Source organism: Sorex araneus, chromosome 1 (assembly GCF_027595985.1).
Source record: "Sorex araneus isolate mSorAra2 chromosome 1, mSorAra2.pri, whole genome shotgun sequence".
Classification (NCBI taxonomy): domain Eukaryota; kingdom Metazoa; phylum Chordata; class Mammalia; order Eulipotyphla; family Soricidae; genus Sorex; species Sorex araneus.
In genome coordinates this window covers 391,794,330-391,810,386 of record NC_073302.1, presented here as the reverse complement: position 1 = coordinate 391,810,386, position 16,057 = coordinate 391,794,330, and the positions used below count along the sequence as shown (strand labels likewise).

The 16,057-nt window shown below is 37.9% G+C and overlaps 2 protein-coding genes across 2 annotated transcripts in view; one reads left to right on the top strand and one right to left on the bottom strand.

The window, feature by feature from the left end:
• Positions 1 to 16,057, top strand: part of ZNF804B (zinc finger protein 804B) — a 553,147-nt gene that overhangs the window by 32,707 nt on the left and 504,383 nt on the right. The gene's annotated exons all lie outside the window — the stretch shown is intronic.
• On the bottom strand, positions 1,456 to 2,214 carry TEX47 (testis expressed 47). Its single transcript, XM_012935224.2, has one exon. It carries the CDS (start codon positions 2,212 to 2,214, stop codon positions 1,456 to 1,458), a length of 759 nt encoding a protein of 252 aa, XP_012790678.2.

Genomic DNA, 16,057 nt, shown 5'->3' with positions numbered 1-16,057 from the left:
GTGAGACTTGATTTTACTGTTTTTGGCATATGGAATACGCCAAGGGTAGCTTGCCAGACTCTGCCATGCGGATGGGATACTCTTGGTAGCTTGCCGGGCTTTCCGAGAGGGACGGGGGAATCGAACCCGGGTCAGCCACATGCAAGGCAAACTTCCTACCTGCTGTGCTATCACTCCAGTCCAATGTAAAAGTGTATTTTAAAGAATTTTATAATTCACTGGGCTGAGAACTACCTAATGACTCTTCCTAAAGTTTACTGACTCATGTTTTTGTACTTTATAAAAATACTTTTTAGTTATATAGTTTAAAATACATGAGCTTTGGAACTACTTTCTAAGTTTGAATTTTTTTTTCTCAAATCAGAATTCATATAGAGATATTTCCGTTCTGTGCTTTCAGTCTTTCATACACTTACGCAATATTTTAGTAATGATCATATGAAATGATGTTTTTTTTAAAGTTATTTCTATTCAAAGGTTGCAAGAGACCCAAGGATGATATTTCTCTCCTGAAATTTTTGCTACCAGTACACAGATCTGTGTGTGATGGTACATGCTTTTAAAATATTTTTGTTAAACCACCACGATACAAAGTTATTTGTAGTTGCGTTTTAGACCTGCAGTGTTCTAACACTGATCTACCAGCAATGTCAACTCCCCTCCAGAAGTGTTTCCAGATTCCCTCTCCCATCTTCCCTCCCTCCACCACCATGCATCTTGACAAGCACCTTTTGAGGTTTGGTTATTATAGATTGGGTCTCATGATGTAGGTGTTGTTTACTCTGTGGTTTGGATATTTAGGTATATTCACCCTTTATACCACTAATGTACCTGAATACCCTTGACAGCTCCCTCTCTTGCCCCTGTTGCTTCTTCTCTCCTCCCCTCAGTTTCTTTTCTTTCTGTCCTTCTCCCTCTCTATATTTTGGGACCAAGGGTGATCTAAGTTTACCCCTTTAAAAATTGCAAATATTTTTCACTGGTACCAGAGTGATAATATGAATCAAGTGTTTCATTTTTCATTCATAGTTTTCTTTAAAAACCTGCAATTCATTCAAAATTAGATTATACTTAAGAACTTATTATATGGGGGGGAGGTATACTGTGACTCTTGGTGGTGGAATGTGTGCACTGGTGAAGGGATGGGTGTTCAAGCATTGTATAACTGAGACTTAAACCTGAAAGCTTTGTAACTTTCCACATGGTGATTCAATGAAAGAATAAATTAGAAAAGAATTTATTATAAATGCATTAATCCCCTCCACCTATTAAAATAATATATACAACTTAATAGCAAAGCAACCACAAGTATCAAGCTTAGTTTCACATATTCTGTAAAATATGAGTATATTGCCTGTATACATGTTGCAGAGTTGAGTAGTTGTAGAAATATTTTCTATTTGTTTAAGTAGCATTAATCCCTTAAAACAGTTGAATACATCATTGCTGTCATTCCTAGAATCGGGTCGGAGCAGGCCATACAATCTCAGAATCTGAGATGATATGAATGGGATTATTGTACATGTTTATGAAAGTTTCTGGATCCATGAAATCTTTAGATTTGTACAAATACATTATTACTTGCTCTGGGAGGAGTAATTCAGGTACAGTTTTGTGCAAGTCATCTGGCACTTTATTGCCCACTTTAATGGTGTTAAAAATGTAGACTGCCAGTTTATGAATTTGTTTAAGAAACTCTTTGACAACTTCCTCTAAAGACTGTGATTGTGTTACATCACCGAGATACATTACCGGCACATTTATTAATGAAGTATACCATTGCACAAAAATCCTTGTTGGGATATTGTGGGACACAACTATAACTTTCATTCCTTGGATAAAATAATCTGTTTTATTCTTTTTTACTTCAACATAATCTGAAAGAATATTTAGAAGATTATCATTGGAGGACTCTAATATGTGTAGAAGAGTAGTAGGATAGATTAGCAATAATCCTGTCACAGCTTCTCCAATGTGATGTTTTGAAATTGACTGAAACAGTTGTTCATAGTAGTCAGAAATGTCTTTTGTTTCTGTGTTTTCTGATATCCGAGCCACCAGAAACATCCTATGGAGAATAAATTTCTTTAGTTGTATTCTGTGCTTTTCTTCTAGCAGATGCAAGTAATTGTTCCGTGGTACTTGTGGTATAAAAAGAGATTCTAATGGAAAATGATTTTTGATGACATTTCGCTTATGGCCTGTGTGGGTCATGATGAGTCTTATTCTCTTCAATGACTCTAGCTTTTAGTTTATCGTTGTATGTATGTTTGCTGGTTACCTCTTCAATGATGAATCTGACTATTATTTCTTCTGATGAAAAATATGAGAGAAAAGAATTTATCATTTTTACTGAATAACAAAATCGTCTCCCTGTGTTATCAATATACAAGATGTGTTAAGAAAGATAATTTAAAACTAGGCTCAAATTACAGATGAAAAATATTTACAGTGAAATAATTACAATACAAACAAATCTTCATTCTAACAAACTAAGGTGTTCAGGAAAGAGAATTTAGAATAAGGGTTATTTTTATATAACTATTTTTCTTCAATTTATGCTAAGCTCTTCTTTCTCATCCGTGAAACACACAAAAGTGATATATCTTTATGAAATAGTGCTATTAGGTTTATAATTTGAAGACCAGTGCACAGTACACATGTATCGAGCGATGGGCATGATAGTAGCTTTGGAAACACACTAAGTCACACCAAATGTTACATCTATAGATGGTTCTCAATTTGACAAATTAAAGAAATATTTAATGTAATTTAATGAATTCTATTTAATTTAACTGGTTAATAATATTTTCAAATCTCTGCATTATAACTGACTTATGTGAAGTTCACTCCTTTACTAACTGTGAATTGGGTTGCTTGCATGATAACAGGAAACCTTTGAAGTGATAAACCTCTGTTATTTGGTTTGTCTTTCAGCAAACCTCAGAAATAGCCCTGTTCCTATTTTATTGCTATTGTAGTAGTCAATTTAAAAATGCCATTCCATTCAACTTACTATCTTATAAATATTTTTCCCCCTCCAGATCAACTTAACTTTTTATTTCTTTAGATACTGCTTTTTCTCACCTGGCTCTGAAGTTATCCTCCATCACTCTTCCAACTGCCACTGTCTGGGCTGCTCTCTGTTGTGCTGTGTTCTGTTATAGTTGCCATAGTGCCTTAGTGATGAGAAAGTTAGTGGAGTTAAAGGGCCAGAGCATACCACACCCCATTTCTGTATGTTTATTCAGATTATAGTTATAATCATCAGCAGTACTATACAAGTTTCGTGTGTACAACTCCCACTTCAAAAATTATGCATACTTTACCATATCCATCACTAAATGTTATTTTAGCCACCTTCCAGTGGATCACCTCTTCCTGTTCCCAAATCACACTTTTTCTCTGTCCTCATTCTTAGTTTCAGGAGAGTTTTTCTTCTATATTTTCCTTCACATCACATCATAGGAAGGTCTTCTTTTCTAGAATGATTTTTCAGTCTATTTAGTGAGATCCTAGACCTGGACGTCTTCCTAGATATATTCTTCAGGCTTTTACTTTTTGTCCATAGATAAGAAAAGAGAAAATCCTAGCATGGTATAGTTATATACTTTGCACAATATATAAAAATACTCTCAAGAAACTTCCTAATGGGTCTTCCTATGGTAAAGAGGTACTTATGAACTAACTAAAAACTAGAAGAACACAAACGTAGTTCTGTGTAATGGTAATGCTCTTATAAGAAAGTTCTATGGGGTTTGGGTTCTCAATTTAATGTAAAGTTTATTTTTAGAATGAAAAATATCCCACTTCTTAAAATAATCATCACATGAGCTCTAGAGTATAATTTTCAAGGATCAACAGCATAATTTTATACTTAAAAAAAGCATGTACCTCCAAGTTCCACTAAAGATAGTGTTGTAATAGTGAAATAGTCTTAAAACTGTACAGTAATTATTTTAGAACATGTAGGCTGAGAAGTGACAATTATTCTTTAGATGTAGAGTACATAAAAAATGTCTATAATTCATCTCTGTGGTTTACTTCATTTCCTGAAATGACACAATATTTCCTGAGGTGCATGGAAGCCTTGTCATTAACCATTCAAATAATTATTCTCATTATTTTTGCTTGCAAAATATGGTTATACTAGCTGAAACTTCCTTTTTTTGGCCCTATTCTCCCTTGGTTTCAATGATATTAAGTCTTTTTACTCACTGATATTAGGTCTTTTCACTCACTCTATTATATATCATAAATTCTTGATCTTTACTGCTTCCTTCCTTTGTCATCCTCATTCTCTATTTGAATTAGAGTAGAAATCTTCTGCTCTTACTATTTTTCTAGATTTTTCAAACTTTTCTGTCCAGCTAAAAATCATGAAATTGCCAAAACTTTTAAATAGCTCCTTTATATATTTCAGAAGATATTATTTAATATCTTCACTAATTCCTTCAGTGGAATTCTAGGAAATGAAGCATCTCTCTTTAACAGCTTCATAGTGATTTCTTGTGCTTCTAATATCCAATGATGGATAATAATAGAGGGGAAATGGACACATCTAGCTGCAGGATTACATTTGCATTAATTATAGTCAGTGGGAGATTTTGTAGGACATTGTCTACCTGGAATCCCCTTCTGAGTGTACAAACTCCAATGATTCATATAAAATATACCCATATATGCACACATATATGAAAGTTACCGTAATTTTTTGCTTTTTTTACCCATATGACAACAACTTGTAGATTGTCTCGCCATGTAGACTTTGTTTCCTTTTTCTTTCATTTATCTTGGTTCCTCCAATATAAATCTAGTAGAAAACTGACAGTGCTTAATCATTATAATTCTTAGTGTAGATCATATAAAATTTCATTAAATCATTGTTTCTTTACAATAGTTATAATCTATTGATGATGGCACAAAACATATGAAATTATTTTTCAAGTTAATGGTCTGATATTAATATTTTGAGGGTTTAAACTACATTATCCCCTGTCTCTGGAAACTTGGCAGTCACCCTCACAAGGCACCTCTGGCTGGCGCCATATAATCTCATCAATGGCCATGATCCAGAGACCCATTATAAATCTCCATACACAGAGTGAGTTGCCATAGGCATGCCGCTGGACCCTGTGCCAGGCTGCTTCATTTGGGGCAACCTAAACCCTATAGAACTTTCTTATAACTGCCTCTTCCCGCCCCAGCAAAGCCAGCCCTGGCAGCTGAAATCCTCCAGAACTCAATAGCTGCCATGTTCATGGCCCCTCTCCACACACTCCTAGGGGTCTCATCCATGAATGAACCTTTTCTTGGACCGCATGACATCTGATACCTCACACCACTAATATTCCAAGAGTAGTGCACCGCATTTGATGGGGTTTAAAGTGCAAGGCAACAAATCTTAGGGGGAAATACATTTATGCAGATATAGATATAAGCACACAAAACTCAGCCTTTAACAACATGTTACTAATCTTTTATAGAAGAGCTTAATGGCTTCTGGCTGAAACACAGCAATCTTCTCACACATTCATCTAAGAAACCTTTCATGGATCATTTTCAGTGGATTACTCATAACAAACAATACAAAATAAATTTTTTTATTCTGCTTTGGGGCAGGGGTTGGATTTCTGGATGGAAATATCTGAAAAATGGTGGTGGGAAAGCATAATGGTGGTGGGATTGGGGTTTGAATATTAAATATAATCAAACATTGTGACTACTTTATGACAATAAAATAAAATTAAAAATATAAAAATGATAGATATAAATATGAAAATGATAAAAATATTTAAAAAATTATTAGTAAATTCCTACATTTTCCCAAGAAATTTTTCCATTTTTCTTGTGCTTTCAGCTGTTGGTTTGCTTCTTCTGAATCTTAGTATCAAGGTGACTTTACTTCCTGAAATATTTAAAAACATATCACTCTGTTTATTTGCCTTCTGTCAATTATACTTTTGCCAAAAGTAGGCAGTTGAGTAAATAGATATAAAAACAATAGGCAGTTTGGATAGTTTATTGTTGGTATGTGTAATAATAATTGTGCAATATTTTATTCCTAGCATTTATTTTGTCTCATTCTTGGGTGGTACTGAGAATTCATTCCAGGACCTTACATATGCAAGACAAGTCCTCTGCAACTGAGCCATATTCCTGGACCTTTAATAGTCATTGACATTTTACTCTCCCTTTTTTCCCCCAAAGGATACTCATCATTTGAATTCCTTTGTATTTCAGCAAAGTTGTTTACCCTCAGGGACCACTGAAGCAAAGGGCCACTTTGTTTCCATAATAGGATGTAGACATCAGTATTTTCCCTCCCAGTGTGGCCTTTTTATTTTTTTTATTTTTTTATTTTATTTTATTTTATTTTATTTTATTTTATTTTATTATTTTTTTTTTATTGTGGAAAGTTACAAAGTTACAAAGTTTTCAGGTTTAAATCTCAGTTATACAATGCTCGAATACCCATCCCTTCACCAGTGCTCATATTCCACCACCAAGAATCCCAGTATAGCTCCACCCCGCCCCCTCACACCCCAAACACCCCCACGCCCCTAGCCCCCCCACCCTAAGCCCCCCCCCGCCTGTGTAACTAATAAATTTCACTTTACTTTCACTTTGATTGCATACAATATTTCAACAAAACTCACTATTATTGTTTGGAGAGTCTCTCCCCTAAAGTCAGACCTGCTGAAAAGGAAGCATTAGGTAATTTGTTTTCCATTGCTGAGGATGAAGAAGTGTGAGGTCGAGTGACCACACTTAGCGGCCTCTCAGTTTTGGGTTTCTGTAATTTAGTATTTTAGTAACTAAGTCCAGAGAGATATCTGCCAGAAGTTGCATCGTTGCCAACTTGTACTTCTCAGTTACATTATATTCCACATATGAGTGCAATCTTTCTATGTCTGTCTCTTTCTTTCTGACTCATTTCACTCAACATGATACTTTCCATGTTGATCCACTTGTATGCAAATTTCATGACTTCATGTTTCCTGACAGCTACATAGTATTCCATTGTGTAAATATACCAGAGTTTCTTTAGCCAATCATCTGTTTTCGGGCACTCTGGTTTTTTCCATATTGTGGCTATTGTGAACAGAGCGGCAATGAACATGGAAATGCAGATGTCATCTCTACTATACCTTTTTGCCTCTCCGGGATATATTCCCAGGAGTGGTATTGCTGGGTCAAATGGGAGCTCAATTTCTAACTTTTTGAGAATCGTCCATATTGTTTTCCAAAAGGGCTGAACCAGTCGGCATTCCCACCAGCAGTGAAGGAGAGTCCCTTTCTCCCCACATCCACGCCAACACCGGTTGCTTTTGTTTTTGGGGATGTGGGCCAGTCTCTGTGGTGTGAGATGATATCTCATTGTTGTTTTGATCTGCATTTCCCTGATGATTAGTGATGTTGAACATTTTCTCATATGCCTCTTAGCCATTCGGATTTCTTCTTTGGAAAAGTTTCTGTTCATTTCATCACCCCATTTTTTGATCGGGTTGGCAGTTTTCTTCTTATGGAGTTCAACCAGTGCATTGTATATCCTTGTTATCAACCCTTTATCGGATGGGTACTGCATAAATATCCTTTCCCATTCTGTAGACTGTCTTTGTATTTTGGTCACTGTTTCTTTTGAGTTGCAGAAGCTCTTTAGTTTGAGATAGTCCCATTTATTTATCTTTGTTTTCACTAGCTTAGCCAGTGGCGTGTCAGCTTTGAAGATACCTTTGGCTTCAATGTCGTGGAGGGTTTTGCCGACCTTATCTTCAATGTACCTTAGGGATTCTGGTCTGATGTTGAGGTCTTAAATCCAGTTTGATCTGATTTTTGTACATGGTGATAGATGGAGGTCTAAGCCCATTTTTTTGCATGTAGCCGTCCAGTTTTGCCAGCACAATTTGTTAAACATGCTTTCCTTGCTCCACTTCACATTTCTTGCTCCCTTATCAAAGATTAGATGATCATATATTTGGGGGTGTATGTCAGAGTATTCAACCCTGTTCCATTGGTCTGCCGCTCTGCCTTTGTTCCAGTACCATGCTGTTTTAATGACTACCGCTTTGTAGTAGAGTTGGAAGTTGGGGAGGTTGATTCCTCCCATTTTCTTTTTCCCAAGGATTGCTTTAGTTATTCGTGGGGGCTTATTGTTCCATATGAATTTCAGGAGCGCTTGCTCCATTTCTTTGAAGAATGTCAAGGGTATCCCTATAGGGATCGCATTGAATTTGTACAATGCTTTGGGGAGAATTGCCATTTTGACAATATTAATTCTTCCAATCCATGAGCAGGGGATGTCTTTCCATTTCCTCGTGTCCTCTTTTATTTCCTGAAGTAGTGTTTTATAGTTTTCATTATACAAGTCCTTTACCTCCTTTGTTAAGCTGATTCCGAGGTATTTGATTTTTTGAGGCGCAATTGTGAATGGGATTGCTTTTCTCAGGTCACTTTCTTCTCTCTCATTATTTGCATATAGGAAAGCCATGGACTTTTGGGTATTGATTCTATAGCCTGCAACTTTACTGTACGAGTCTATTGTTTCTAGGAGTTTCTTGGTAGAGGTTTTAGGGTTCTCTAAGTATAGTATCATATCATCTGCGAATAGTGAGAGCTTGATTTCTTCCTTTCCTACCTGAATGCCCTTAATATCTTTTTCTTGCCTAATCGCTATTGCAAGTACTTCCAGTACTATATTGAACAGAAGTGGAGAGAGTGGGCATCCTTGTCTCGTCCCTGTTCTCAGAGGGAAGGCTCTTAGTTTTTCCCCATTGAGGACAATGCTTGCCATAGGCTTGTGATAAATGGCTTTGACTATATTGAGGAAGGTCCCTTCTATACCTATTTTGGCTAGTGTTTTCATCATAAACGGATGCTGGATCTTGTCAAATGCTTTCTCTGCATCTATTGATATGATTATATGATTTTTATCTTTTCTTTTGTTGATATGGTGGATTATGTTGATTGATTTCCGGATGTTAAACCATCCTTGCATCCCCGGGATGAATCCCACTTGGTCGTGGTGTATGATCTTTTTGATAAGTTGTTGAATTCTATTTGCTAATATTTTGTTGAGAATTTTTGCATCTGTGTTCATCAGGGATATTGGCCTGTAGTTTTCTTTTTTTGTGGTGTCTTTGTTTGCTTTTGGTATTAGGGAGATATGAGCCTCATAGAAACTGTTAGGGAGGGTTTCTGTTTCTTCAATTTCCTGGAAGAGCTTGAGAAGGACTGGCAAAAGGTCCTCTTTAAATGTTTGGAAGAACTCACTAGTGAATCCGTCTGGACCTGGGCTTTTGTTTTTGGGGAGACTTTTGATTACCATTTCAATTTCCTTGATGTTAATTGGACTATTCAGGTACTCCAGGTCTTCTTGGTTCAGCCTTGGGAGATTATAGGAGTCGAGGAATTTATCCATTTCTTCTAGATTCTCTTGTTTCGTGGCATAGAGATTTTCAAAGTAGTCTCTGATGATCTTTTGAATTTCATTGGTTTCTGTCGTGATGTCCCCCTTTTCATTTCTGATTCGGCTTATAAGGGTTCTCTCTCTCTCTTTCTTTGTGAGTCTTGCTAGTGGTTTATCAATCTTGTTTATTTTCTCGAAGAACCAGCTCTTGGTTTCATTGATCTTCCGGATTGTCTTTTGGGTTTCCATGTCATTAATTTCTGCTCTAAGTTTTATTATCTCTTTCCTTCTGCCTGGTTTTGGCTCCTTTTGTTGGTCCTTTTCTAAGGTCTTGAGCTGTGAAGTCAAGTTATTTATGTGGGCCCTTTCTTCCTTCCTGAGATATGCTTGCAGAGCTATAAATTTTCCCCTTAAAACGGCTTTAGCTGCGTCCCACAGGTTCTGGTAGCTCGTGTCTTCATTCTCATTTGTTTCTAGGTATCTTTTGATTTCTTCCTTGATTTCCTTCCTGACAGTGTGGCCTTTTTAAAGTAGATATCCAAGCTTAAAACAACAGACTAGGGACAGTGCTTGTATTGAAACATGATGTAGAGCAGAGATAACCAAATGTTTTGGCCTACCAATCCCTATTCATAAAAATAAAATCCCTCAGCACACACCTCAAAATCTACATCCTTTAAGCAAACAAGAAGTACACTCTCCTCTTCAGAAAATACTACAGTACTATTGCCCCATTGATTATTCTCATGTCCACTGGGGTCAGTATTGTCCACTTTGGGTAACCCATTATGGATGAATCTTCTTAATATTCTATCTACCCCTTGGTTACTCAACTTCACGATCATGATATCCCGTTAATCACTGATTTCTCGGGTGGGCTCAGTAACATCTCATTTCGTCCTTTCCCTGAGATCTTAGAAGTCTATCTCGACTCGGCCCTCCTAACAATGTTGCTCCTTTTAGGGGGTCCCGTTTAGGGGCTCCTCAGGGTCAGGAGAATGAGATCCAGCTTGTTACTGGATTTTGCATATGAATACACCATGGGAAGCTTGCAAGGCTGTCCCATGTGGGCAGGAAACTCTCAGAGGATTGCCAGTTTCTCCCAGAGGGAGAAGTAGGCAAGAGATATCGCTTCTGAGAACTTGCTTTTAAGTCTCTCTGGATGTTGGCCATTGATGGGATTACACATGCCTGGGTTCCTCTGCTGGTACCTTCATGCATAAGGCCTGTCCGAACGTGTGGAGAGGGGCCTCCAGCATGGCTGCAGCTAGGTTCCAGTGGTCTTCGGCTGCCAGGAGCTCTGCTTGGGGTGGGGAGGGAAGCTGGAGCCCATCCCCTCTGAGGAGCCCCAGGGAAGACAGCCAGGCGTGCGGGCAAGAGACTCTGCATCACTCTCTTCTGAGAGCTTGCTTTTAAGTCTCTCTGGATGTTGGCCATTGATGGGATTACACACTACCTGGGTTCCTCTGCCGGTACCTTCATGCATGAGGCCTGTCTGACTTATCTCACATAAATATATAATATATACTTGTAATTTATGTCAAAAGTGTATCTTAATATCCCCCAAAGTTTCTGTGAAATAAAACATATAAGGCTCTTTTATCTTTAAAAGGGAGATGGAAAGACTTTAAGAGATTCAATACTATTATTTACCTTGTGCCATACATTAGATGAACTTTATGCATTAAATAATCCTTTTAAATTCCATATAAGATAGAAATTTTATCCTTAATTTACCTTGTTCACAAACTGAACAATCTCAACATCTTCTGTACTCCTTCTACCTCAGGTAAAGAGGTCATTTATAACCTTTTCCTATCCTCTGTCACAGGGCCATGTACAGGACTGTTTGCTCCTCATGTACAGGACTGTTTCCCTGGAAATGGACAGTAAGTTATGATTTGAATGAAGAAGTTGAAATGAAAACTGCTACATTACACCTGTGATACAATTTATCTATTGTCTTGTTCATCTCAGCTTTATCTGCACTTCTACTATATGCTAGATAAAGTCTTTGACACTGAAAAAAAACCAATTATGGAAAACAACTGTTCCCTCAATTTGGAAGTTAGGAGTTTAGAGGGATGCAAGAATGCTTGTAAATCATGGAAGGGCAAGAATGATTTCAGTCATTTAGATTTAGAAACACTTTGATAGAGAAGGTGCTTTAATGCAGTTACTCTTACTTGAGCACGGACTCCACAGCAGCAGACTGGGAGAGTGGCTTTGGGAGTGTTTCTCCAATCATTCTGAATAAGCCTTTTTTCATACCATCCAAAGATAAGAATATGGTTTTTCTGAGCTTGGGTTTTACATGGATCCAATTTTAACTCTGCTTGTACTCACGGACTAGAGAATGAAAGAAAACTCTAGACCATCTCCATTAACATTTTATGTTTCATGATAATCAGTATAAAGGAATTATTACTGTTACTGTTATTGTCAATATTACTGTTATCCCCTTGCTCATTGATTTGCTCGAGCAGGCACCAGTAATGTCTTCATTGTGAGACTTGTTACTGTTTTTGGCATATTGAATGTGCTATGGGAAGCTTGCCAGGCTCTGCCATGCGGGCGGGATACTCTCGGTAGCTTGCATGGCTCTTTGAGAGGGGCAGAGGAATCGAACCCGGGTTGGCCGCGTACAAGGCAAACACCCTACCTGCTGTTCTATCTCTCCAGCCCAAAATAATTATTAGTATAAATCAATGTTTCTCAACCTTTTGCTAATTGTAGCTGCTTTCCAAACTTGTTTTCATCTTGTGGCTTCTTAGTCCTACTAGAAGGCCCTTTATCTCATGCTGTGATCCCTTCCATCATTTATGGGATTTTTCACTTGTGATTCTTTTAGAATATACTGGATACCTTCAGGGAGTCATGGGCTGGAGCAATAGCACAGCAGGTAGGGCATTTGCCTTGCACGCAGCTGACCTGGGTTCGATTCCTCTGCCCCTCTCGGAGAGCCTGGGAAGCTACCAAGAGTATCCTGCCCTCATGGCAGAGCCTGGCAAGCTACCCGTGGCGTATTTGATATGCCAAACACAGTAACTGCAAGTCTCACAGTGGAGACGTAACTGGTGCCCGGTTGAGCAAATCCATGAACAACGGGATGACAATGCTACCTACAGAGAGTCATATGGCCTCTGACTGAGCAACATTGGTCTAAAATGGATAATGCCTTTGGCAGAACCTTCCACTAAGTGCACAAACATAAAGTATTAAGTAGTCAACGTATATTTGACTTAGCAGAGCAAACCAAGTGAATTTAGTGATGATATCACAAGATATTTGAAGAATTGCAAAAGGGGAAAATTAGATTAGCTTCTCTCCAGCACTGCTTCTCTTTGACAAAAGTATTATGGAACAGTATTGGATGATTGTCACTGAGAGCACAGGAATACTTTTGTTATGCAATTCAAACATAAGCCTACTCTTTGTAGGAAAAAATGTGCTAGACACTGTGGAAATATTCATGTAAATCTGGAATTGTATCTGAAAATGAAAAATTTATTTTTACTAGTGGAGTTTGGTCTCTGTAACTATGCATTATACGCCTGGATAGAATAAATACTGTAATAAAGACATAAGAAACACTGAAAGCACAAAAATCTGGAACAATTAAATCTGGCAGGAAGAACCTGGATTTTAGCGGGGATTTTTTTTTAAGTTTTTTTTTTTTTGAAGGGGCAAGAAAAATTTAGGGATTTTGTTCTTTTTAAAGCAGAAAAGCATAATTATCAAATATAGTAATAGAGCACAATATTTGGAAAATGGTAATAGTATGGATTGGTTAGTAGTTCTTAAACTATAGAAACTTTAGATTTGCTAGATTTCAGGTTTTGGATCTCTAACTTTAAAAAAAAGAGTGAGTTAGTACACTTAAAAATAAGGTCTAATAATTTACAATTTGTGATTTTTAAAAATTTTATGAGTTCACAATATTTGATTACATTTAATATTCAATCACCCATTCCACCACCATTATACCTTCCCACTTCAAATTTGGGATATTTCCATCCCAAGCCCCAACCCCTGACCCAAAACACAACCAAAATAATATATTACATATTATCTGTTATGAAGAACTGCTGAACATGCTTACAATAAAGTGTACATATAAGTAACAATGTGAAGATTATTCTATTTTGGCAGGAGTCATTAAGACATTCTATAGGACAACACTAACATGTTGTTAAAGTTTGGGTGATGTGAGCTTTGGTATATATATATATCTGAAAATATGTATATATGCATATATATATCCCTCTATGATATGTTGCCCACTATCTCACCCCTATCAAATGTGGTGTGGTAATTAGGAGAATGGATAGAGTGTCTTATGATGTGTCATAGCCACGCAGCCCAGGAATATGTTTACTTATGTGAGCATTGTCGGGACCAGCCTTGAGCATGGTGGTGTTTGGGTTGTGGAGGTCAGCTGCGTGGGCTGGGTCCCTTGGGACTGGGAGAGCTCTCACACACCCCTGCTCTGAGCTGCCCCGTGTGAAACAGCCTGGCACAGAATCCGGTGGCATGGTTAAGGGGGCCTTGTGTTATGCTCCCTTCCAGCAGAAGCAGCTATGGGATCTGGACGGTGACTGATAGTGAGAGTATCTAGTGCCAGCAGAAGGTGGCTTATGGGTGTGACCCCTGGGTCGCTGGAGACTAGGGAAAGCAGGCAGAGGATCTCTGCTCCTGGTCCCGTTCAACCCAGAGTCCAAGGTCATAAAGTTTCACATTACCTGGGATCTGTGGGACTTCACTCATGCATGAGGCTTGGCCAGAACGTGTATGAAACAGCCTTGAGCGTAGCAGCAGTTAGGTTATGGAGTTTTTTAGCTACTGAAGCTGGGTCTCTTGGGGCTGGAGGGCTCTCACCTGCCCCCCTCTGGGATGCCCCGTGTGAAACAGCATGGTGGCATGGTTATCAATAATTTACAACTTTTACCAAAAAATTTATTTCGAAAGTATTATCTCAATGTCTCACTTTAAAATTGTCACGCTTGTGGTAGTTTATCAGAATTATCTGCTAGAAATTCTTTTTTTTTATTTTTATTTTTTATTAATTCACTGTGAGAAACAGTAACAAATATTTCATGTTTGAACTTCGATCATACGGTCATCCAACACCCATCCCTTCACCAGTGCACATTTTCCACCACCAAAATCCCCAGCATTCCCCCTCACCAACCCATTCCATACCTCCCCCTGCTTGTGTGGCAGACATTTTGCAAGGCATTCTTTCTCTACTTTAGTTACCTTCGATATTTTGAGATCAGTCCTACCTCCTTTTATAGCTGCTAAAAATACAATTGCTGGACAATCTGTTTTGTATTGCCTGTTATGGATATAATATAATGTCTTTAGGAATTCTAAGATTTTATTAATTAGGGTCTGAAGAAATTGCTGCTGTAGGTTGCTCGTGTCCGAGATTCCTGTGTGTGTCTCTGGATCATGGCCAAGTGGGAGCTGGTGCTTCTTGCTGGCTTCTAGAAAATGGTGACCTCTGCAGCTCTTAGAGGGCAGACGGCCCCTGCCCCAGTCTGGAGCGACCCAGCTGAGAAGGCCTATTGCAAAGTCCTGGGCCATCTCTGCTGCAAGTGCTCCAGTCTGAGATTTCTTTCTTTTTTTTTTCTTTGCTTTTTGGGTCACACCTGGCAATGCACAGGGGTTTCTCCTGGCTCTGCACTCAGGAGTTACTCCTGGCAGTGCTCAGGGGACCATCTGGGATGCTGGGATTTGAACCTGGGTTGGCTACATGCAAGACAAATGCCCTACCCTCTGTGCTTTCACTCCAGCCCCTGGGGTCTGAGATTTCTGTGTGTGTCTCTGGATCGTGGCCACGTGGGAGCTTAAGTAGATGGTGGGCAGATGTGGCATCATTAGGGATCTTTTTTCTTTTAAAGCCAGCTTCCAGCTCTTATTTAATTAGTGTTGAATGGAACTTTTAAAAGATATATTTGTTAAAGTCTCTCTAGGTAATTCTAAGTACAGTCTAGAGTAGAATAGAACTACTGGACTAAACTACAGAATGCAGAGAGAAGGAGAAGAAAAGGAGAAAAGGATTTTAAAAGCAGTTTGTAGAGGACTCTGAGACCATGCTAAGGGATTTGAAATTTACTTCATTGATTGAGAGACCACAGGAATCTTTAGTACCTCAATCACAATGTTTTACTAAGTTGTTGGTGAAACACAGAAGGGTTAGAGATGGCATATACAGAAAGCAGCCAGAATACTGTTAAGAATTCTGTAATTGATACCTAAAAAAAGTTTATTATAATAGAAATAAAAAGAAACATTTGAAAATTAAATGGATGTATAATGAAATCTACAGTTTTAAATATTTCAAGTGGGTAGAAAATATTTTTAAAGTAAATAATAGAATGTTCAAAATTATGTATTACATGTGACCCCAATTTTGTTAAAAAAATATGAAGTTTCCAGGTTTATTCAAGCCTGTGTTCTTCACCAAACACAGATCTCACTTGTTCATCTCTTTTTATTTACTAATTCCACTTTGAAGGAACCTGTATTCTTTCTTGAACACATTTCATCTTTCTCTCCTCTCACATTTTTCTAAGCAAGTTTCATTCAACAAAACTACTTTGCTTCACTACAACTACGAATAAATACAAATAAAAAATAATC